Genomic DNA, 26,808 nt, shown 5'->3' on the forward strand with positions numbered 1-26,808 from the left:
ATCCAAGCATCTTGTTGACCATCCCAATTATTTACAGGGAACAATAACTACATATATTCATATATAGGTACTATATATTCAGCATTTTTATAAGCTACTCCGCCTCTTTCATGCAGAATTATACAAACCCAACAATATTTTTCAAGACAGAACAAATTTCTCCAGAAAATATTTTCTATTCAAGTTGTAATTTTTTTTCAATGTTAGTTAACATGTTCCCTACAAAAAACTGTATGTTATCAGTTTGTTTACCTACAGAACTTTTTTCAATTCTTAGAAAAATTCTCTTTGTTGGAAAATACCGAACGTGAAGAGTAAAACCTGAAAATTTCGAAATATAGTCCAAGTGCCGAATCCTTCATGCGCGTTCACAACGCAATTTCGCCTAAAATTTCCCAAGGCTCGACTGTAGGCCGTTTATTTTGTTGCCAACCGCATCATCTCTATTTTCATCAGAGTGGGTAAAGCAATATAAAAACACATGGTAGTTTATCTCGTGATATAAAGTCAACATGCGTTCTGGAAACAAAGGGGATATTCAGTTGGGGGTTGGGTCAGGTGTATGGAAATATAACGCGCCGCACACTGGATTTTGGAGTCATATCATCCCGGACCCCCTTTGTTCGCTCAAAGGCAAGTCTCGCAAAATGCTAATATGGGGTGAAGGAGAATTCCCTCTGATGTTTCTATAAAAACATATCTATATGGATGACATGATATGGTTTTTTCGGGAATATAAGTCGACTTCTTAAGCTATCAATGGGAAATTTTTATGTCTAGGTTGGAAAGATAGAGGCGTTGTCGTTGAATATATATATTAACTGACAAAGAAACTGCAACACACAGAAGGAGTTGTTTGAATTTTAACTTTTTTCTTATGAAACATAGATAGTAAAGCAAGTAGTAAATGATTTAATTTGGAGAAAAAATTTCATGTGAACAATTTGTGTTACTCGAATATTGTAGTCCTTTTTTGGTAGCTCTTCAGATTTTACAACAAACCAGCTGTACGAGGAGATCCAAAGTCCATATTTAGTTGTTGTTGAAACGCCTAGAGGACTTTTACGCAGAATTAATCGCCAGCTAAGTGAATTTGAAAGAGGTCGAATTATTGGTCTACAGAAGGCGGGGGCTATTATCTATACACTCCCCAACACATCTCGGCATTGATGCAATAAGATGGTCTATTTCTTTTTGAGGGATACTCACAAGCTACCTGTACTTCATATCTCAGAGCCGCCAAAGTCCGTGGGGTCTGGGATAAATTTCCAAGCCTTCAACCCATGATGTCCCAAACATGCCCTATGGGCGAAAGATCGGCGGATCTGGGCGGCCATGGCGAAAGATTCTCATGGGTGGCTTCGAATAAGTTTAAACTACCTCTGACAACATGAGGTCGGTCATTATCTTGTTGAAATATTGGATTCTCTAGCCCGTTAAGGTAAGGGAGAACATATGGCTCCACTATTTCTTGAAGGTAACGCAGCGCAGTCATATCACCTCGAATAAAGACTAAAGATGATCTACTTGCATGTGCATTAGCACCCCATACCATAACGCCTTCTGTCCGGTGTACATGACGCTCAACATCAAACTGAGGTTCACGTATTTCTCCCCGACGTCGTCTAACCCTTCTTCGGCCATTATGTGCACCCATGGAGATTCGAGATTCATCAGAAAATACGACCTGATGCCATTCCATATTACAATGTTGACGTTCTCTGCACCACTGTAATCGTTGCCGGAGATGCTCAACCGTCAGAGCCAAGATGGGGTCGATAATGCTGCTGTCCAAAAGACCTTATCCGGCGGTCAACCGTTCGGACAGTTACAGGATGGCCTTGTTCTCCTAAATACTCATCAGTCAAAGATCGAGTGGTCTCAAATCGGTCTCTAATGGCAATAAGTCTTAGACGTCGATCTCGAACTTCATTTGTGTCCTTCGACGTCCAGTGCCTACTCTTCTTCTATTTTGGGCATTATCAAATCACGCTTGACAACATCTCATAACAGAAGTTGGATTTCTGTTCGTACGGTTAGCGATTTCTCGAAATAATAACCCCGCCTCCCTCAGACCAATAATTCGACCTCTTTTGAATTCACTTAGCTGGCGTTGAATTCTGCGTCTACGTGCTCTAGGTATTTCAACAACAACTAAACGACTCTGGACCTTCTCGAACAGCTGGTTTGTTGTTGAATTGAAAAACTTGCAAAAAACGACTACAGTATTCAAGTTACAAAAATTGTTTACATGAAAAAAACCTTCACGATATCTTTCTCCGCTCCTTGCTATACTATCTATTTTACCCAATATGAAATTAAAATTTAGACAGCTCCTTCTGGGTGTTGCAGTTTCATGATCAGTTAGTATATATCTTTTCATTGGTTCGTAGCATGTTTTGAGGTTAGCTAAGAGCTTGAAAAGAAGCGTCGTTCACGGAAAAAATGTTTCGCATCTTTTCAAGTTTTTAGCTAACCGCAAATTCTTCAATTACTATTTATTATTCACCTCTCACTAGCAAAAAACATAAAGATCTCGAGAATAGTTCCTAGAACCAATTTTTCACCTTCTATTTCTGAAAAATTTTTGTTTGTAATCGGTCAACATATACACCACTACATAATTCAGGAGATATTACATATTTTATGTTCAATATTTTATTTTCAAAACACAATTATACTTCCAGAAACTCGGAGTACGATTCATTATATCTAATTTCACTCCAACAATAATTCACAAATTTTCAGCAAAGCTACACCGAAAAATTTGCTTCCACAATTACACTTCAGAAATGAAAATTGATGAAATATGGGACAATTTTTCCAACAATTCCGTGAAATTTCCATGCAGCTCCAACAGCTACGAAATAATATTATTTAGTGAATGCTGGCTGTGTAGATTCCAATCAAGTTTAAATGAAAGTTTATGAGCGCTGTATGGAAAGAGGTCGTTTTCTTATATGCACAATTTTCCACAATTCTCAATTACAAGTTGTTTCCATTCTCAGATCCTCACGCAATTCACACCCCATAAATGAATAAAACTTTGCATTTGAACTCGATACAACTGAAATAAAAAAAATATATACCCTTCTCTCGGAGTCGTTGAATTTTGAAGTAACCTTGAAGGTATTCTATGGCAGTGACGGCTCGTGACTCTTTCGAAAACAAGGTAGAATATTCTCAATGATTACGTTACTGCCCAGTTCGAAACGAATAAATGTAGGATCCAGTTATTGTTCCCTGTAAATAATTGAGATGGTCAGCAGGATGCTTGGAGACCTATTAGTCTCTTCAAGTGTCGAGGGCATGACAGTTTCAATGAATTTACAGGGAACGAATTGTTATTGTACATAAAATATAAAAAGGATGTGTAATTCTTCGAGGTGTCGAAGATATGTCATGGAGTTGTAAATCTTGAAGAGATTTATTGGGGGGTTGGGAAAGTTCGAGAACAAGACGGTTGTACCAGATGTGTTATATCTGTGTGTCAGGTACTAGTCCTTCGAGAATATTCGATTTCCAGGAATCCGCGAAGATCTTTGTGGGCGGTACGGTAAAATTCTCATTGGACTAGAGGATGGTACTTTCCCTAAGGGTGTGACTAAGCCGGAAGGAGGGAAGGATAATCAGAGTGGACGGGGTAAGGTGCGGTCAGGGGATGAAGTAAGTTGGAGTAGAGAGACAGTTCAAATTAAGTCGAAGACGGGTAAAGTTCAAATTAAGTCGACGACGGGTAAAGTTCAAGTTCGGTCTAAGTCGAAGTAAGATTAAGTTCTGTTGGTGGAAACTTAAGACGTAAGACGAAAAGACGGTTCACGGACTAGATTGAGACGAGTCGCGAAAAAATCAAAGACGAGACGACCGAAAGTTGTAATAAGACAAAGACGTGAAATATCTAAGACGACTCGAGTAATTAACAAACCAGTTAAAGACGAAATTCAGTACCGTATAAACTGTGTTTGTACTGTAAGTGTGGCTTTGTAAATAGATGTTTATAATTAAAAGAGTTTGATTATTACTTCACCCGAACAAAGTCACGGAGGAAAAGACGAAAAGCCAGATAATCGAATCATACTTCTAGACGATCGATTAACCAAGCCTACATATATAGATTTCTCCATTACAACACATTGATTTTTATAGGGGTTTTATATAATTTCTCTAAACAATAATCTACCTTGTACAATGACAATAATATCAATTTGCGAATGGAAAAAAAAATGTTGGTTACTTCATTATTACAGAAGACGTAAAACTATAATCTTGTGAAAAAAATAATCGGCAGTCATTTGGTGCAGCCCTCTAATTTTATGCTTCGTAAAGAAAGAAAATAAAAAGTGAGTGTACACAGCACGCATTTCCTATTTTAACCAATGATGAGACTCCATAATCTCGTATAAAATTATAGTTGGCTTTCATATGCTTATAGTTCATACAATAATCTTATTTGTGGTCCATTCAAGTGTACTACCAGATGTAAATCCTCAGTGTTGTCAAGTAACTCAAGCAATATGAAATCTCGGTTAAGAGCGAACACCAAAACTGCTTTCTTCAAAACGAAATAAGGTATATTTCTTTTTACAAATCACCGTTTTTATTGGGTTCTCACATAATTTCCCTAAGCAATAATCTACATGGAAAAAAGTAAATATTCTTAATTCAAGAATAAAAAAAAAAGAATTGAATTGATAACTTTCTGTTTTTCGCAAAAAAATTGATGATATGTACTTTGCACGAAGCACTGAAATATTTTTGAAATATTCGTGAAAAAGTCAATTGAAAATCATTACAAAAGAGGTAAAATTATAATTTCGTTGTTATACAATACTAATCTCCACTTATCTTCTTCGAAAAAATTAAGAGGATGAAGTGCATGTACAACTCTGTACAACGTACAAAGTTTGGTCATCGCAGGAGTGCCAGAGTAAAAATGAATGGGTACCAACTTTTGACTGATAAGCGAAAAAACACATGGTAGTAATCTTTCTTAACCGTGAAATTTATTTCAGTCATTGAAACTTCTAGTGAAAACAAAAACATGAAAAATTTAGGTGTTAATAAAGATGTCTTCCTTACAGGGAAAAATATTGCCTTTTCATCTGAAGATATCAATTCAACAACATCCACAATTAACGTTTTTCCTCATATGTAGTTAAGTGTTAGGCATGCTAGCAAGCAACTGGCATCAATTTATATAACTCTAATAATTTTTTGTTCAAAATAGATGAGAAATATATCCTTATTTCGAACGTATTTCATTTCAAATTGTCTATTTCGAATTTGATTCTATTGTAGCATTACCACACTAGTTGAATAATGAATCGAAAAAAAAATTAGAGTACGGTTGTACTCTAAAGTAAAGATGAGTGTCAAATAATTATCAACAAACAGCAGTTGTAGATGACATTATATGGCAGTTGTTAATGAAATTTATGTAATAAATATGTCAGGAAAATTTCGAATATCATTTTCAAAATCAGTATATCAGCAGAAAATATCTTATCAGGGGTCGACTTGCATCCTAAACCCCTTCCCCCCTGAAACATCCGCCTCTGCTCATGTTGTCGTTTATTCTTTTCCAGTTCTTTACCGGTTTCTCACTCCCGAGAACTCAACTCTCGAAGGCTTCAACAACTGCTCGCCACCCTGCCTGGTGGTGGATAATGGAACTACGGGGAATCTAACCAATAAATCTTCGCTCGACTTTTACGTCGAGGAACCCCTGGCTGACATCATCCTGCTCGGATTCCTGTCTGTTTTCCTCGGCCTTATGATTCTGGTCACCATCATCGGTAAGTGGAGTTTCGGATCTTGCTGAGCATTAAACTTGAGGCATGATTAATTGATGGGGTGTTCTTCAGGGATATCCCGAGGTACTTTGATTGTTCGGGGATCGAAGCGATCCGAGAAAAAAGTGGCCGAGAACGTGTCGGATCTAGAACAGTGGAATGTACGAAATCGTGTAATGAGAAAAATTGAGTAAGCATTTAATCGGAGTAATAAGCTTTTGAGCGCTCGTTCTTCCATGTACTCATTGAGGACCATAAAAATGAAGGTGTATCCTATATGCATGAATGAGCCCTAGAGTAATAAACATAAATAAAGGGAGCATATGTCATTTCCAGTGAGCAAATTTTGTCCTCAACATGAACTATCAAATTCAACATAAGCGCGCGGAAATAATAGTAATTTATAATAAGTACAAGTGCAGAAGGCATTGATATTCTTCCACGAGTTCAAAATTCGAAAACGAGCCACGAAGTGGCGAGTTTTGGAATGAACGAGTGGTAGAATGAGCCTTCTGTACGAGTATTATACATTATTTTCTCTAATTCATTGCATATTTATTGAAATTAATGAAATATTTCCATAAATATCATTTAGTGATTTTTGCATTAAAATATGTTGGTTGGCAGAACTGATTTTCTTTGAGGCAAATTGATGAATTGACAGATAAAGCCGTAGTGGAAAGTTCGGAGTACCAACATATAATAATAAAATATTACCATGAGAACTGTGCGTTTCTGATATCTTCTCGCACGATTTTGTTCTACAATATGTGGAAGAATGAACGGAATAACCACAGGATTAGAGAAAAACTTATCAGTGATACGATATTCCAGCCAATTCGCGAGTTTCTCCTCAAAGAACGCACTTCTTAGGTTCCTTAGTGAATCAATGTTTCCCATTAACTCTAAATATATCGAAATGAATACCTAAATATATCAGATATTCAAAAAACAAACTAAGTGAAGCAACGCATGACACTAGGAGAGCAATAATTGCGAAACCTTGGATTTCAGCTGGTAGATACAGAAAATAATAGATTTCAGCATACTATAAATAAGGCAATTAGGAACAATATCAGATTCCAAATATTCAAATTTACATATTCAATCAAGAATCACAGAAATAAATATATTTTATTCAATTTAATATACATTCATAACTATATAGTAAAATTGTGGATTTGGAAATATATCACTATCCGACAGCGTAATCTAACCATGTTGGGGACATGTAAAAATTGCGTATACTCCCTCTATCTATGATTATTACTATATGGAATAAGCAAAGGTTTAGGAGCTTTTGAATTCACTGCGGTGATTTCTTCCATTTTTTTCTCTATTCTGCTTGAATATTCTATAACTCTCTAATTCATTCAAACAGAATTTACAGCAATTATTTTTTAGCATTTAGAACAACAATTATTATTTAAAGCACTGATGAAACATTTTTCAACTTGAAGGTTGGCAGTGGTTCTGAAATTCCTTTGATATATGATGAAGGAGTAACAAACTTTTAAATAAAAATGTATCAGCTGACAGAATGGTTTAATCAAAATAAATGATCACCCTTTAAGCCACTGAGGTACTACTCAACAATATATTAGCCGTCTGCCTAATTGGTTTCTGTGTTAATCAGCTCTTCAAAACCCGGATGTGAATATTCTCATTCAGTGAAAAATTTCTGTGAAATTCTTTTTTGAAACACTAAATTACGAAAACCACATTCATTCTTACCAGATATCTGAGCACCCAAAAAAAAGAGACTTCGTAGTTTTTGCTATGAAGGTCTAGCCACCAACGCATTTCAGTTAATTCTGAGGGTGTTTTGTGGAATTGAATTTGGAACATTTATATGTAAATATTCTCATTCTAATATCCAGTCAAAATGTAGCAACTTAATTTGATTACTTTTTTTGCGCGTTCCAAATAGCTTTGAGGGCTTCGGTTCATATTCTAAAATGTTATCTTACACTTTCGCAAACTGATGTTTCTGTTTTATAGACACAACATAACATTTTTTAGACACTATTTTTTTTCTCTTATTCGGTGGTAAATCCATTCTTTCTACTATAACTGGTAGAGCTAAATCGTGTGGGAATATATCAGTTTCACTCAAATTTCATGAATATTTATTTCAATATGATGTTGGTACACGGAACTCCTCTGTCACGGATTAATTCAATATAAGACAAATTTGTGACCAAGAAAACAGTTTTGCAAACCAACATTTTCCGATGCAAAAACCTCTGTACTCTATTCATGTAAATATTACATTTATTTCAATATGAATTCATCGGACATAATAATATTAATACTCGTACTAGCTCATTCTTACATTCAGGACCGTCACCAGAGGGTAGGTGAAATTTTCACCTCAATCAACAAAAACGCGTGTGTAGTAATTTTAATAACCGAATACGAATGTAATTCATTCAGAAACGAGAAAGGGGAATACAGGCAAATACAACATCAAAAACCATCATTATGAATGGTACTCAGTAGCTATGTTCCGAGTGCTTGTCAAATACTCGAATATTTTCCCGACAGCACGAAGGGAGAGTTTTTATTTTTCAAGCATGTTTTCGACACTGTCTAATACCTACAATGTCAGTAACCTAGAGTAGATGGCATTTATGAACAGTTTTCCGTAAATCTATGCATTAATAAATTTAATTTTTCTCAGGTTTGAAATTGCTGTTTTTTGTTAATCAATATTTCATCCATATGTTTGTGGGATCCAAATTCTTAACACCCGACTGAATGATACGCTACTGACTTTACGGAACGAGAACTACACGATCGACCCTAAAATGTTGCACCATGCAGATTTATCGATATAGGGAGACGTAAGGGGAAGAGGTACTTGAGACTAAAAACAGAGACTGAAGTACGATACAGATGAACGAGGGTGGAATTCGACGTAAGATAGTAGACGGACATAGTTAGGATTCGACGTTACAGATTAGACGGGAAAGGTTAAAGAATTCGACGTGATAGACGCAAATGATTCGACGTAAAATAGTAGACGCAGCGAGTAAGATAATTCGACGTTAGATATAGACGGATCAACGCGAATAATTCGATAATTAGACTATTAACAGTTAGACGGAATAAAATAGCTTCGATAGACAATAGACGAAAGTTCAGTGGCTGTACATTCAATTGACGTTGAATTGTACAAAGTGTAAATGAGTACCACTACAGCCCTCATGAATGCTATAAATGAGGTCATAGACGGAATGGATAATGGCGAATATATGCAGATGCTCAACTTTGACTTGAGCAAAGCGTTTGATTCAGTCTCTCATACAATCTTGCTTAAAAAACTATATGCTCATGGGTTTAGAGGAACTGTACTCAGATTGCTGGAGTCCTATTTGAAAAATAGGTCCCAAAAAGTATTTTTGAATGGTGTCTCGTCTACGGAACATGCAGTGGAATATGGTGTACCCCAGGGATCCGTACTTGGACCGATACTTTTTATTATATACATCAATGACATCACAATCAAACATTGTAACTGCTTGTGCTTGTACTGTGATGACACATCCATCATTGTGAAATCTAAAAATAAAGATGAACTTTCCCCCAGAACAGAACTAGCCATAGAAGAGGTGAAAACATGGTTTGCTGCCAATTCGCTCAAGCTGAATGCAGATAAAACTGTGAAGTTAGAATATGGTGGTAAACAGAGCCAAGCTAGTGCCAAATTCTTGGGTGTGGTCCTAGACAATAGATTGAATTGGGCTGCACATATAGACTATATTTGTGATAGACTTGCTGAATCTCTGTATTTGTTTCGTGAGCTGAGGAAATGTGGTACTTACGAGATGTGTAGAACAGCATACTTTGCCAATTTTCAGAGTGTCCTGCTGTATGGAATTCTACTGTGGGGAAATGCCTCAGATGCTGTGAGAGTTTTCATATTGCAAAAGAAAGCGATGCGTATCATGCATGAAATGGGTAGTAGAGATTCTTGTAGAACTGTTTTTAAAAAATATGGGATACTCACCTTTCCATCACTTTATATCAGAGAGTGTCTGCTGTACATACAACGTGGTGGCGCCAACTTGCGTAAAAATGGGACTTATCACATGATCAACACACGTCATAGAGATGATCTAAGAACTCCTTTGCATAGAAGGAAAAACACTCAGAATTCTGCTGCTTATTACTGGAGTGCTAAAATGTTCAACAAGATACCCAACGATATGAAGAATTTATCAGAGCGAGCTTTCAGGAAGGTAATCAATCGGCTCTTGATTGCAAATGAATTTTATTCAGTGGAGGAATTTTTCAGTTTTCAATTTTAATATTGCTGTATTGACGAACCATGTAAAATTGATGGCAATAAATTATTATTATTATTATTATTATTATTAAATAAACCATAGTTAAGTTCCGGCGGCCTTTTTATATAAACCCCTAGACAACGATATAAAAGAACCCTACATGTTATAATCGAAATTTTTCAAAGCTGCCTTCAATTTTTCATCCCTCGGTAGAAGACCCCGATTACCCTATATTGAGTTTTCTATTCTGCAGTGTTGACTTCTGTTAGAGCAGCAATTTGGCTAGCGACGGCTTCGCCCTCGTTCATTCAAAACTCGCCACTCGCCACTCAGCCTCATTTTAGAATTTTGAACTCGTGGGAGAAAATCGAAGCCTTCTGCACTTGTAAATAACTATTATAAGCTCAGAGAAGTCGACTATTCGGAGGTAGAAAATACCAATTTTTCACAATACTCACTTTACGAATCTTTCCCGCAACAAAACATTCCTTCAAAATCTGATTTCATTGCAAAAGACTTGGTTTGTATTTACCATTACTACAGATATACCATGCAATTTGAAAAGACTGATATTTATTCTAGCAAAGCTCAAATATTCCTGAGTAAATTCTATGCAATACAATTTCTCCTCGTATAAACACAGCCCCTCGGAAAACAAAAGAGTGGACAACGATTTAGATACAGCCGAATCTCCAATATTACGAGGAGAACGCACAGTGCTCGATATTATTCGAGCAGTGTGTATCCCAATAAATTCGAAGCCTACAACCCGGCCAACAATTCTAGAAAAAGAAACGTTTTACGTACGCCGGCAATAATAAAACAGAGGATAATGGAACACAATAGGATCGAAAATGTGCTACAGCCGGAAATTTTCGCAAAATTGGGAAGGTATTGGTCTCTTAAGAGCGATATCCAGATAAAAGTTGGAAGACGGAGGTATGGAACGGTATTGAATGTGAGAGTTATTCGAATGCTTGAAAACATTGGGTTACTGCACACTCAACATTTTGAAGGGCCCCATAGAAGAAAATTCCAAAAGATTTTCGGCTCCCGACATTTGTCATCCTCATGTAACTCCTAGTTTGTTTTTGAGGTTGCAGAATCTGATAAATTCATCAATTTAAGAATTTAGTGATACATGTGGTTGGTCCAATAGGGCGAGGACCACCTACGCCTGATAGATTACGCAAAAACCCACCTAAAGAAGCTATCGTCCAACTAATCTGTATTATCAATGCCATCCTTATGCGCTAATATGGGCTTGTACTACCTTTACCAAAAAAGGAAAGAATCATAGACTACCCACAAGCTATAGACGAATCAGTCTATTATCAACTATTAGCAAACTTGCAACGAAATTTGTCTTGAATGAACTTAATAAATCTTTGAAAAAATCAAATATGCCTATGAATTTGACTTCAAGAAAAAACATAACACATCACATATAATAACAAATTTCAACAAATCGAAAAACACGGTGATGCTTCTTCTAGACATAGAAACGGCATTTCATATGGTGTAAATTGATCAAACTTCAAAAATTCTCCCATTCCTGATCAAGCTTTTACACTCCCTTTAAAAAAACAGAGCATTTTTGGTCCAGAATACACTCTCCCAATCAAAAAACATCGCAGCAGCTGTTCTCCAAAACTAAGTGCTTGGTTCCATACTTTTTAACATTTTCATTAATGATTTCCCAGAATACCCTAACATCAAAATTGCACTATTTGCGGATGACGCAACTATTCCATGAAACACTTACCACAAATTCAAAAATTTTATAAGAAATGGAAAATAACCTTGGATGGAAGCAAAATGGAACAAATCATATTCACCCGTAAATACACCACAAAAAAGATATTTACCCCAATAATGATAGGCATATATTATATGTATATGTATATAAAAATTCTGTTAAATATTTTGTTATTCAATTAGACAGTAGACTAAACTTCCACGAACACATCGAAAACTTAGTCTGCAAAGCCTATGCATCGCTAAAATCTGTATATCCTCCATTGAAGAGAAAATGAAATTTAATAATAAAAACAACAAACTCTTATACACCGCTATGCTGAGAATTACAATGATTTCAAAATAAAATAGTAGGATTAATTACCAGGAACATGAACTATAACAAAATACATAAACAGAATTTCTAACCATTCCTGTAAATAGCAATACCAAACATGCGAAAACCTAAAAAGAGTAATTGAAATACAATAACATTGTCTCCTCTTTCAAACATACACTGCCTTACCAAAGTTTTGCGATCTTTGGTAGTGCTAATGCTCAACCATATTATGATAACCCTTCAAAACTCAATTTCCTAGAACACGTTTTTTATTTTAATTTTCCTGTAAATTCAACTAACTGTACCTGAATGTATATAAACCTTATCATCTATTTGAATAAAAACTATAATTTTTCTTCTATCTTCAACTATTGTAAGGTCAAATTACGGGGAACCGACCAACTCTACTCATTTAGGTGAGAAATTAACAGTAATGTGCTTGAAATAACGATGAGATACAGTAACAAAGTTTACACAGAACACAACAGAATATCCTAATTCATGCAAGCTCTAAAATTGCATGAATTAGAACCTGGGAGACCTAGAAGAATTGATAAATACTTATTATTATAATCCATATTGTTCCTTACCTTCATCCTTCTCATTAGTTTATCCCTCCACTGGTTTCTCTGAAGTCCTGCATGATAGCAAAAATATCCAAAGGATCCAGAAGACCTGGTCAACTCATGAAATCCAGAGCATTTATGTTTGCCAGAATCCATATATTAACTCAAAGATAAATGAAAAAATTTTCACTTGATTTGGTTTTGAATTACACACTCAATGAAACTCTCATCGAGGAATCTCATTTCTACGTTATTCTGTCAAAATAATGACAGTAGCCAAAATAATACTGTCATAATGTCAGCAATAGAAAGTATCACGATGTTTCTCCTCGATTTTCTGATAGATCTCACCAAACGTAGCTCCATGGCTAAGTTGCTGATGCGTCTACCAAAAGAACTCTTCCCCTCGTACAGAATAGTCGTCAGTGAACATATCGTTAAGTTAAATCGCCTCAATTCTCATCAAAAACGTGTTGAATCGCCTGAAATCACAACAAACAACGGTAAGGAGTATTGCTGTAAACGATGCCGCAAGATGTGTAACATGGATGAATCGGAAGAATACTCTGATGATAATACTGTGTTCAACATACCTATACCACCTCCATTACCCCCGAATTTAGAAGTAGATTTGTCCAAATGTCAAAGTGGTTCAACATTTTGGGATTTGGAGAAGGTGTTGCTCAAGCCTGTCGGCACCAGGTCTTTGCCAGAGAAAAGGAGTGCACCTTGTGAACTGCTTCACATCCTGAGGAAGAGGTACTCAGCGATGCATTCCCCAAGTCCAGGAATATCCAGGAGAAGGTGTTATAGCTCTTCAAGTGATGAGTTCAGTGATCCAGATTATAAATCGTTCTAATCCTGTTTTAAGTGTTATTGTTCTTCTTTGTTTTAATATTTCAAGAGGTGGGTAAGTGTTGTTTTATAGAGATTTTCCCATCAAAATAAAGGAATATTTCATACCGTTGAATGGAGTTTTATTATTCCATCAATTTGTGTCGGTTATTTCATCTAGATGAGGATTTTTGATGATAGGAGTCTCCTGAAATTCAGCATGAACATCCGAAAAACAATTTTACATATCAAACAAAATTTAAACCTAGTCAGTTCAATTTTGCTTTGAGCATCATATTGTTTATTGAATATTGAATCTTTTTTTGAATAGTTGAGTTACTGCTGTTTCTAGTATTGTGATCCCCAATTTCTGAAGCTCGATTGAGATTATGATTTTCTTTCTTGATGCAAACTTTAATTTCTACCTTATCTGTAGGTTAGGAATAATATTTCTTTAATTTCAAGTTATATTGTTTTTTTTTCGGAGTTACCGTGTTAATGGTCAGAGCCTGAATCCTACTAATTCATTATCGATTGATACGTTAATATTCGGTACCCCCTTTCCCTTACCATAGTAAATATGGTGGTATGATGAGAGGACGGGAGGGTGTCAATCATCAAATTAATCGAGAATAAATTATAGTTGGATCTAGGCTCTGATCGGACATAATTAAATTTATGGACAGTGAGTCAAACCTCATCGTTGGTGATCATATCCTGCTCAAAATTCCGAATTATACACATTGGGCTATTGAAAACGGAACAGACTCTCTATGGGTCGGCAGGTTCGAATTATATTATTTTTGAATGGGACATCGTTCGCGATGAAATTCTTCAGAAATACATTTCATCCCTCGGAGCTCTTACCGCCACCACTAAAATTTCAAATGGCAATATATGGCAAGTGATAACACATATTCTTGAATATTCATATTCAAGGTATTCTTTCTAATATCAAACCACAAGAATTAATTGATTCTATACATTCTATACAAAATTAGGCCAAAAAAAAATTTCAGATCAGAATTCAAGCTCAAAACCCCCTTCTGGTGGAGGAGAATATAAGAAATTGGAAGAAGATGAGTATGGTTTCAGAATAGGAATCGGCAAAGAAAGGAATAAATGATATATCAATTGTATAAGTGTAAATTTATTCGTTTCCGAGATATTGAGAATTTGAAGTTGAGAAATCACTTTTTATTCACCTAATCAATGAAAATAAGATCCAACAATGCTACTGCTCAAAGATAATTATGAGTGTCAAGGAATTAAATTAGATAACAGTTTACCAACAGATAACATCAAATTCCGTTTGAAATTGCCTAGTGTTACCTATAATACTAGAATCATTATCCGCTGAATCTTGAAACATACTAAATTCCATCCCTAAGAAATGAATTTGGTACACCAATTGAATGAAGATGATTTTGGTATGTGACAGAAATTTTTTGAAATTATGACTACGAGAATAGATGCTGATGAGATTTTCTTTTCAGTGTCTGCTCTTTTTTAATGAGTCTTAATTTTTTTTAATTCGGTTGTGAAACGTCATAATTGTCGTTTTTGGTCAGATCTCAATCCACTTGTTTCTCACCAAGTCCAAACTCAAACTCCTCAAAAATTCACTTTCTTGGTCCGTATTTTTGGGCACAGTTTGTTTGACTAGTATTTTCCGACGTTATCCTCACAGGAGAAACTAATTTGGAATTATTTAATGAATTTGTTTATTTAGAATCAGTAGAAATTGGAAATTTGGACACCTTCAAGGAGTAGTGCTAACCGAAGACACGTGTTTCGGGCTTTCGACCCTCATCAGTGCGATGAAGTGTTGAGATGAGCAACACTCGAAGCAACAAACAAACGGAGTGAACAACTGAATTCAGCCGTCCATTTGTTGTTTCAGCAAATGGGTTTTCAGGCAACAACCAACATCACCATGTGGGAAGCTATAGCTACCTGCGTGACATCCGAGTCCAGGAACAATGTGTAAGCACTTCTCCTTGAGAGTATGTCCTTATTCTCTTTCCTTGGTTAATGAACAATCCCCTCGTAAGCCTTTCCACATTATTATTGTTCCTGGATTCGGATGCCACGCAGGTAACTATAGCTTTCCACATGGTGCCCGAAAACCCAATGGATCTTCATGCTGAAACCACAAATGGACAGATGGCTTCTGTTGTTAACTCCGTTTGTTTGTTGTTTCCTTCAAGTGTTGCTCATCCTAACACTTTGTCGTACTGATGAGGGCCGTTTGCCCGAAACACTTGTCCAGTCAGTACTTCTCCTTGAGGGTATGCCTTATTATTTTTTCTTGTTTTATGAACAATTCCTTCGTTAGCCTTTCCACATTGAAATTTATGTTCGTTACCATGAAGACCACTTGATATTCCAACAAGACAAGGCATATCCACATTATGCACACCCTATTAGGGCGTTTTTGGTTAGAATATTTCCTGGATGTTGGAATGGAAGGAGAGGCTCTATAGAGTGGCCAGCCAAATCTTCAGGATGGAAAACCAGCAAGTTGACGACCATTTCGAAGAACATACAAACGATGGAGAGATAGGTGGAGTTCAATATCCCAGGAGCATTTTTCCGTTTCCTATAAAGTTGGCCAAACCAGGTTCTCTAATCCATAAGGAAATGGATGCACGTGACAACATTCCGTTCCCTAATTGGTTTATGCAAATCATGCATTGACGCCCTCAGCGTACATGCCAAAAAATACTGTTACTTTTAAATTAATATTTGAAATGTTGGAGTTAGTCATGGCTCACACTGGATGCGAAAATAGAAATATTGAGAATTATTTCTGGTTCATGAACAGAAAGTTTTATTATCGATTAGCTTCAATCTCAGATCTTTAATAAGAGGAATGAAAATCGCCTTGTAACTAATGCATTTGTTTTGATGGCAATATTCGTCATTCCTTGTCTGACGAGACACTATAGCAGTAGCGTAACATAATTTGATTAATTGCGAAATGCTTCATACTCAAAAATAGTTTACAATGTTTTTCTAAGTTTAATGATTTAGCTATCGTGAAGTTATAAAAAGAGGATTCCTGATAAAACATTCAATAATCAGATCAGGATTCTCCACGCCTATGGCTCGCACACACAATCGGCTAGCTCGATTGAGATTAGTGACACTGAACTTCCATCTATCTTGTGTTCGGGATCGAGTACAAATGTTCACTTTCAGGTCCTTCAATCTATATTCTGAGGCTTCAATGAATTGAGTAATTGAATGCTTACAAATTACACATTCCAAAAACGCTTCCATCAAACGAAAACAAGGATGAACAGACCACAAACTGCCATAGTTACCAAAGATTTACACCTTTAACCACAATCTTTAACCACCGAATCTTCGATTAGTCCTCATCGTATTCAAGTTGAAATGAAACAATTCAAACGAGAGTGCTATAATCCCACCAATCCTCCCGCGATCAATAAAACTCAATTTGCCGAATTTTCAAAAGTTCTAGTAGTGTTTTCTCACAAGTCCAATCTAATAAATTAACTTCCCTCAAAGTCGTTCGATACAATCGCGTTCTGAGGGTAGAATACGTGCTCGCTTTGGAGACATGATGAATGGAAGCAGGTGGTGTCTGGAAAAGAGATTTGTTAAGATACACTCACGTCACGTCAATTTCCTGCATCGCATGTTTTGAAACTGATTTGAAGGAATCGCTAAAAGGCAGCAGAATAACGCTTGAGGTTGTGCTGATCCTCCGGTGATAAATTATAGGTGATATGTGTCACGTTCTTATTATTGAATTTTCCCCGAAGAAATATGGGTTGTTGGAGATGACTTTGGAAGGTATCATTTGAGTTTGCGGGGAATTTCGTCGAGATGTTCCATTGTGTTTGTGTATAGGATGGATCGAGAATTCTTCAAGGACGCTTTGTTGATCGGGTAGAGTTTATTCCATAAGTCATTAAGGTAAATGTGAATGTATCACCAGAATGTTAGGAAACAATGTCTAGATTAACTTTCTCCAAAGTTTCATGCAACTTAAATGTGTTTATAATAACCAAGGGCGTGGAAATAGGGGAGTACTGGGGGTAATTACCCCCCAAGATTTTCAAATTTCAGAGATCTCGCAAAGACGAAGAACGACAATTTCCCCATAAAATGAACCAATAATAGTTTTACTTTCATTTGAAATCGACACGTTAGTGAAAAATCCGACCCTTTTACGAATATGAGTTTATTAGCGCTTTCAAGATGAGTACTTTTAATGCACTACTTTTTGCATTCGTCATCGGTATACACTAACCCGTTGTTTTCGGTTTTCTGTATCATTCTCGTCACAAAATTCCAATACTGTAGTTATCAAAGAATTGAACTGAGTAATTCGCATAGAAAAATTGTCTATACAATTTACTGTGTTTAATTCGAATTGCAAATTATTTGTGAAGACATCAGTTCTGAATTGAATATATCTTCAGAGCGTTCCTAAATTGGAGAGGCAAATGAAAATGACAGATTTCTCGGATCATTTCAAGAAAAAAAGTCCTATAACATGAGTTCGCAAAATCTTTGTTTTTTAATACAGGTGTTAAAGTTCAAATTTTTCTCTCATAGCACCTTCCCATCACAAGATATTCAACAAGAATAGCCATAGATATTCCAATTTCCTTTCATCATGTGATATCGTAATTTTCAATTTTGAATGCAAATCTACAGGGTGATTTTCTTCTGGAGGAAGGGTGTCTGCTTCTTGATTCCAGAATAATTTTTTTGTGAACCACTGGTAGTTTAGAAAAATTAAAAAAAAACTCTAGTTCAGTACTACACTTTTTGTTTGTTGTAGTTTTGTCGTAACGGTTTTTTGTGCTAACTGTATTAACTGTAGTGTTCCTTACAAATAGTTCTAACCCTGTATACTCCCTTCTCATACCTTAACTCCATTGTTATCTGACAATAGCTTAAAATGATTTCGTTTTTTATGTTTTCTGAAATATTTGTGAAATCCGGGCGACCAGAGCGTTAAGCATCATACCTTAGTGGTTTTTCGACAATGTTTGAAGTAGCATACCTGTTTTCAATGATTGTCGATGGAGCAGATAAGAGTCCTAATAAAATCTATCAAGTTGTTGCTTGCATCCCATCAAAAAACAGTGTTTTATCATTACACGAAACATTTTTTCATAAAATTTTCATATAACAAAAATGAAAGCGCCACTTTAAGCTTGAATAACTTGATCCAAACTGAACTCCATGTTCCGAAATATGGATACGTATTTTGGTACTAAAGAGAAAAAAAGTGTTCTAGTACTGACGGTGCCATCTATGCGCCAGACCTGGGACTTATTAGGTAACGAAGTATGCTATTAGACATTGGCAACAAATAATGAAAACAGAACATTTCTAAGAATATAGATAGAAGGAACGGAAAGTAAACATTTGTGCTCGATCCCGAATACAACAGAGATGGAAGTTTAGTGTCGCCAATCACAATCGAGCTAGCAGTTTGTGTGTGCGAGCCATAGGCGTGGAGAATACTGATTTGATTGTTGAATGCTTTTTCAGTAACCCATTTTTCATGACTTCACAATAGCTTAATCATCAAACTGAGAAAAACATTGTCTCTTTTGAAACACGAAAGAATTTTCATGAATAAATCACATTGTAAACTATTTTTGATTTGATAATTTCGAAATTAATCAAATTATGTTACGCTACTGCTATAGTGTCCCGTCAGACAAGGAGTGACGAATGTTGGTATTAAAACAAATGCATCAGTTACAAGGCGATTTCCATTCCTCTTATTTATGTTCTAAGGAACACTTTGAATTCAGATCGGTCTATTTCCGATGAAATTTATATTTTCATTGAAAAATTTACAAATTCTTCAAAGTTTTTAAGTGTATACACTGTTATATAATATGCTATTTTTCGTTATAAAGAAAGTTATTCCAAGAAAGTGATAAAAATCATTGTGTTTCTTCAATATAACTGTAACTTTCCGGACTTCAGAATATAAACTCGAAACGCCGAAAAGGCTGAGCAGAATGATTGCGATTTATTTAACCCCAGAAAAAAACTTCCCACAAAACAGAACGGATCTCCTTTCACATACACGCTCTCATACCACACATTTGTGGTTTCGAGAATTTAATATTCCTGGACACGTCTCTCACAGAAATGTCTAAAAGTCTACGATTTCGGATCCGAGTTTCGGCCAAGGATGGACCTTTTTTCCAAACCAAATCATTTCTATTCAGAGGCGACCGGGACTGGAACTTCATTGCGGGTTTTTTATCGCACAAATGGGATCATTATTAGGTTTCCTGTTTATGTGGAACTTTTTCTAGTTTTGTAATGTATTATGTTGGAAAACATACGAGGTTGAACGTGACTGGGTCAGAGAGGAGCAAAAACAATGTGCTGATATGGCTAGAGAAATTCTGCAGATGATATACGGAAATTCATTATTTCTATTATAGTTTATAATTATTATAATTAATTAATTATAATTATAGAACTTACTACAGATTTGATTAGTTCATTATGGGAATAAGTAAAGAATTGGTCTTTCAGTTAATCTGTACGAATTTTCAAGTAGATCTAAGTATTTGCCTTTTTCGTTTCCAGTTTTACACTTTTTACCTTCAAATTCCTAATTATATCTAGTTATTGACTTTTATTGAAGTATTCAAGGGAAAGATCAGAAACGAGGAGATCCAAAGATAAATGGGAGTGGGAGGAACGCTATATGAAGATGGAGAAGCAAAACAACTGATCTGGTATGGACACACAGAGAATGGACGACCAGAGACTTCCAAAAAAAGTGCTGGAGTGGATCCCCACTCAACGTCGAAAGTGAGGACGACCAAAGAAATATTGTAATGAGGGTATTATGAAAGCCATGAGTTCCAGGGATTTAAGAGAAGAACAATGGTATAATAGAAAGGGGTGGTGAAAAGGCATCGTACAACGTCGAACGACGTTATGATCCCGATTATATATATTTCAGGTTTCATAGGGGCATGTATTCACATCATAACGTACAGCCAGGCCATTCTGAGGTCCCTTGAATCATATAGCAGGGGTCTCTTCTGACATGGGAGTGGCGTGATACCATACAGCAAGCAACTGGCCAGAGGCAATAATGTAACTCTACTATGGGTACCGGGGTATTGTGGTATTGAAATAAATAAAAAAGCCGATCAACTTGCGGAAAGGGCATCAAGGTTAACACCTGTTGGTCCTGAGCCCTTCTGTGGGCTCAGAAAATACCAATACAAGTCAGTAGTCCAACAATAGAAGTGGACAATAGAAAAACCCTTTGGAGCAATACTATGGATCTTGCTCAGGCAAAGAAATTATATAGTATCATATTTTCACCGACCTATAACAAAAAGCGAAGCTACTAAGAGCTGAGCTTCCGGTAATGGTGGGACTGCAGATGAGATCTACAGGCTCAGTGAAAAGGAAGTAGAAACAGCCGAACACATAGTATGCAAATGCAAAGGACAGGTCTTAAGGCTGTTGACGACGTTTATTTTCGAAAACGGCGCTACGTTTCATACAGAAAAAAACAGCAACGAAACAATCGCCATTTTCCAAGGAAAGTTTCCTGAACGTGTTAATTCTCGAAGAGGTAATCACAATTGGACACCAAGATCTTGTGATTTAACAACTTCAGACATGGTCGGTAAAGTCTATACTAATGCTCCACAATAGATTTAAGATATTAAAGATGGAATTCGTGAAGTTATCGAGGAAATACAGCCGCAAAAGTACGATTTGGTCATGGGAACATTCATGAAAAGGATATTGTGCTGCAACCGTAGCTGTGGCTGCCATTTGACTGATATCGTTTTCCATCGTTAATGGCATACCCTCCTCTTTACAATAAAATAAACGTCAATTGATTCATCTCAAAATATATTTATTTTTTTTATTAATATTGAATCTCTCATTGGAATTTTTTTTTTAATTTCACTCCATAATAGATTAAGTTTGTTTTGAGTATAAGGTGAGAAAAGGTATTTTATTATAAAACGAATCCATAAATTTTCATTGCAAGTCAAACCCAATATCGAGTTCAAATGAACTTTATGAAAAACAAACATCCAGATACAAACAAATGGAATGAAACGATGAATTAATTCAATTTACTTTTGCAGTACAGCTAATGGAGTATTACAGTTTTATTGGATTTACAATTTCCGTTTCAAACATGAATTTTACAGTTTTTTTCATTCAATAGGTTATCATTCAATCGAGAATATTTGAGACTATCATTGACATAAAATCTATACAAGAACTTCAAATATTGATGTTACTCAGTCTCTAATTGACGGAAATTCATTTGAATTGACATCAAATGACAGTCTATGTCCAATTTTTAATTGTATGCAGAGTGTTTCTAAGTTTTCATGGGTTGAATCCATAGAGTAATAAATATAGATAGAGGGAGTATACGTAATTTTTACATGTCCCCAACATGCTCAGATTACGTTGTCGGATTGTGATATATTTTCGATTCTACAATTTTACTACGAATGCGAAAAACACGGATGGCAAATAAGGGGCGAAGCCGACAAAGCGGATAGATCAAGGAAAATAATAAACCTCGGACATAGATGTGCTCGTAGTGCAGTAAAAGTACTCATCTTGAAAGCGATTAGAAACTCATAAACCGTGAAAGGGTACGATTTTGTACTCCATGTCGATTTCAGAGGAAAATGAAATGATTATTGGTTCTGTTTATGGAAAAATTTTCGTTTTTCGTCTTTGCGAGAATTCTGAAATTTTATATTTTGGAAATATGGGGGGGCGATAATTACCCCCCCATTTTTACGCCCGTGCTGGAAACATTGAAAATATTGCCATCCTTCCCTAGAATTTGCGTACTAAGCATGAAATAATCACAAAATACATGACTCAAGTTAGGAACAGAAAAATACTATAAGAAATATAATTGATGAAAAAAAAATCTTCGGTAATGGTGGCCGCTGTCTAAGATATTGTCACAGGCGCAATAGCACCCAGAAACAGCTCTGAATATCGTATCACTTATATGTTTTCATTTCCGCGCGTTTCATGTCAAATTTGATAGTTTTGCTTACTGAAAATGACATATGCTCCCTCTATCTATGTGTATTACTCTGAGGTTGAATCCTTGCCAAAAGATAAAAGGTGTCTAACGGTGTTGAATCCGTAGACCTTGATGGCCATCGAATATTTCAGTTATCTGAAATTCTCAGATTATCATAAATAAGCATTTGGTTGAATTTTAGTGTGAAATTGGAAATTTTGATGATTTTATAGTTTGATAAGAGGATAGAATTGCACTGATTTACATTTTAAACAACTCAAGTTTTCATGGAAACTTCAAACTGAATTCGATAAGAAAGAAATGATTATACTAATGAATTCTACTGAAAAAAGTTCTTGTAGAATGTTTTTCTCTCATGTTTCAAGGAATTCTGAGATCCCCTCACTAGACAACAAACTTGGGATACTCGATACGAAATAATTCCCAAACAAAATGTGCTAATATGTAATATTGAATATAGGTTCTGTGTTTTGGAGTTGAAACCATATCCAATTTCGAGTTATTAATGATTGAAAAAATTCCAAGCTACCCAGCTGATCGAATTGAAACTTATAAACCATTTGCAAATTGATGAATCGATTTTTTTTTTTGCAAAATTGCGTAAGATTTCTTTTATAATACATATTAAATAGAAATTGAATTCTATCATTTCAGTGCCCCTGGCGGGCGCACTTGGCTTTTTCTTTATCTATGAATCTATAAACCATAGAGTTGTGGGAATCTGATGGAATTGTTCGCAGCCCAAGCTTTGTGTTTCTTTAATTTTATAGCCATTTCATCTTGAATATGTTTCAAAAACTGAATGAATTGAAAATTTGATATCCATAGTCAGCTTTCTTAGGATTTAACATGAATTATTTCCAACAGCTACGTCTTCTTCAAAAGTAAGATGACGAATACGCAAAAACTGCAGATTGCACGCCACTGCCTACCTAAACTTTTCATAACACATTCCAAATTGAAACTTCCATGAGCCAAGACTCCCCACTCAACGAGTTCACTCTCAACCATTTCAAACATACAGATCATAGCCTAATCCCCAAACAGCATCACTAAAAGGAGCATTCGTCAGAGCAATTGCAACGGCAGCATCAGCACCAATCCAAACCCCTCTCTCTGACGGACCGCAACAAGTTCGCTCAATCTGCTCCCCAGCAGGAGCGCTCATGAATATTTCAGACGAGCATTACATGCGAGGTTTGGACCAATTACAATCAATACGTTATTTCAATGCAGGATTGTTGTCGATGCTCGTCTGGGAGAATTTACATTTCGAAGGTCGAATCGCATCGGCTCTGTAGATCTAATGTCGCTGCTAGGTTGTTGCATTAGCGGGCGCTGGAAGGTGGTTTGGTTTGCTCGGCGGTCTGAATGTACGTTCAGCAGGAAGCAGGATGAATTATTTGGGGGGCTTTGGAATGGGATGAGTGGGAGTGGTGGGGTGACATAGATGTGGCAAGAATAATCGGGTTGTATTTGATGATTGGTAGACTGTGATGGAAAGAGGGGGGGAGTTGGTTTCTTTAGTTTCTGGATCGGGAAATGCTGATCGATTGATGGAAATGCAATTATGAGGGAATTGAATAATGGGGAAATGCATGGGAGTCATTCGATTTTTAACCGCTCGGCGTTCTCCATTTTGTCATTTTGTCAAAATGTCTGTTATTACCGAATTTTATCAAAAGTCACATTTTTGTTTTGGCAGTAAATTTACAAAAATGAACTCTCATTGCACCTAGCCTCTGCTGCTACGAGTCTTGCAAGCTTATTGGTGCATCTTTTTCGAGAGCTTGTTCGCCGAACAGATCTCTTTACGATTTCATCAGAATGTATTTATTTTTAGGATTTTCAGCAGTATATGGTCTCAAACAATAAGTATTGACTGATGATAATGAAGATGATGAGTCTATTCTGTCCGGCCGTTCGTAAACAACTATACTTTTTTTCGACTCTGACGTCTTACCATTACTGAAATAAATCAAATACAGTTACTTTTTATCATTATTCTGATAATTATCACTAGTTTGAGCAGAATTATTCTCCTCTTGATGAGAAATGGAATATACCTTCATAGTTGCAAAATGGCGAATGCGCTTTACAGTGGTTTAAGACTGCTTTACAGTTATTCGCATTTCCTCACCAGTACTTTCACCAGCAGATATTTGATTTTTTTCAATCATATTAAAATTTTGGTAGCTCATTGCGATAATAGTTTTTCTTATTCATTGATGACATTGATGACAAATGACCTAAAATTGTGTTTCATTGAGTTTTACTCGTTTCTTTGAAAAATATTCATGCAAATCGAAACTATTCGTTCTTTTTGTACTGAATAAACATAACTAGGGATTTTGAAAATCTCCAGCTATCCTATGAGTCATTACCAAAAACTTCAATCAAAAATTATAACTTATTTGAGCAAGAAAGAGTATTCCTTCTGATGATGAAATGAAATATACATACCTTCACACTTGCAAAATGGCGAATGCGTTTGCAGGTGCTTCAAGGGCGCATCACAGTTATTCGCGTTTACTCACCAGGACTTTTACGAGCAGATATTTAACTCATTCAAATCATGTTGAAACGTTAAGTAGCTCATTATAATAATAGTTTTTCTTGATACTGGAAATATATGCTTTCGTAAGTGACAATCGGTCTTTTATAAATCCAAGTGAAGTCATTGGTGACATGTTGCCTGAAATTGTGTTTTATTGGGTTTTACTGGTATAATCGCCATTTTGTTAAGAAATATTCAGGCGAATCGGAACTAATCGTTCTGTTTCTACTCAATAAACATCACTGAGGATTTTGAAAATTTCCGGAGAACCTATCAGTTATTCCTAAAACGTCAATCAAAAATTCCCTGGTCCTGGCGAGAGACGATTGACGTCATACCATTACTGAAATAAATGAACTGTAGTAAGTATCCATAATTTTTTTCTTATAATTATGACTAATTTGAGCAAGACTATTCTTCGCTGATGATTAAATGAGATACCTTCATGGTTGCAAAATGGCGAATGCGCTTCCCGGATACTTTAAGGGCGCTTAACAATTATTCGCATTTCCTGACAAGGACTTTACAAACAGATATTTGAGTCTTTCCAATCATGTTGAAACATTTTGTAGCTCATTGTAATTAGAGTTTTTCTTATTCATTTGAATATATTCTTTCGTATATAACAATCGATCTTTTATAAATCCAAGTGAAGTCATTGATGACATTTTGTCTGAAATTGTGTGTTATTGAGTTCAATTTAGATGATGCTCATTTTGTTGAAAATATTCATGCAAATCGAAACTATTCGATTTTTTTGTACTCAATAAACATAACTAAAGATTTTGAAAATTCGCCAGAGAACATATCATTTATTACCTGAAACGTCGATCAAAAATTCCCTAGCCTGGCGAAGAGATAGCACCTCCAATGCCATGACACCTTTTTTGGTTAGGTTAGGTTAGGTTTCAGGATAGTATCAAGCTTCAAAATATGACTGTCAAAATTTCGGAACACATATTTAAGTGTGGATCGAGTTATTGATGGTTAAATAAGTTGGAGATATAAATGAAAACGAGTGGCGTGTATTAACAATGCTTTTTGTGAATTCAAACAAATTTAGCTGGTTTAGCCACGTAGTGTTATCTGTAGATCCAGCTCCTTTGATAAAATTCACGACGAAAAACAGGTCAATTCACATTAATTTCAATAAATTCCAGGACAATTTTATATCGCAGCATAAAAGACAATCTTCCTTCCATGTATGTCCCGAATAACAAACACGTTCGAAGCTTTCAAGATCATTTCCCACCACGAATATTGCACCATCTCGTCTGAATTTAATTCTTACCCCCGCCAGACTATAAGCCCAATGGACATGCAAGACCGCAGTCTCATTAACATGCAAATTCCGAACGGATACAAGAACACGTAATCCGACACAAATAGAAGAAATCTTGTTAATTTGCTCTGCTCTCGGTTCGCAGGATAGCGTCGAGCAATTTTTACCCTGAAAAACCGGACACGAAAGAACAAAAATGGCCCCGAAAAAAAAAAATCTTCGTAGTTGCAAAATGGCGGAGGCGCTGTACAAATCCTTCAAGGGGGCTCTATTGTTATTCGCTGATCCTCGCCACGACATTTACGAGCAGATATTTGATTTTTCAATTA

At 35.9% G+C, this 26,808-nt stretch overlaps 1 protein-coding gene across 2 annotated transcripts in view; it reads left to right on the plus strand.

Moving 5' to 3' along the window:
* LOC123681329 (5-hydroxytryptamine receptor-like) overlaps window positions 1-26,808 on the plus strand; it is a 303,761-nt gene that overhangs the window by 200,070 nt on the left and 76,883 nt on the right. For both annotated transcript variants that reach the window (XM_045619668.1, XM_045619669.1), the window contains one exon: window positions 5,586-5,795. In XM_045619668.1, coding sequence (XP_045475624.1) covers window positions 5,586-5,795 — 210 coding nt within the window. The remainder of the gene's footprint in view (window positions 1-5,585; window positions 5,796-26,808) is intronic.

Source organism: Harmonia axyridis, chromosome 5 (genome assembly GCF_914767665.1).
Source record: "Harmonia axyridis chromosome 5, icHarAxyr1.1, whole genome shotgun sequence".
Taxonomy (NCBI): domain Eukaryota; kingdom Metazoa; phylum Arthropoda; class Insecta; order Coleoptera; family Coccinellidae; genus Harmonia; species Harmonia axyridis.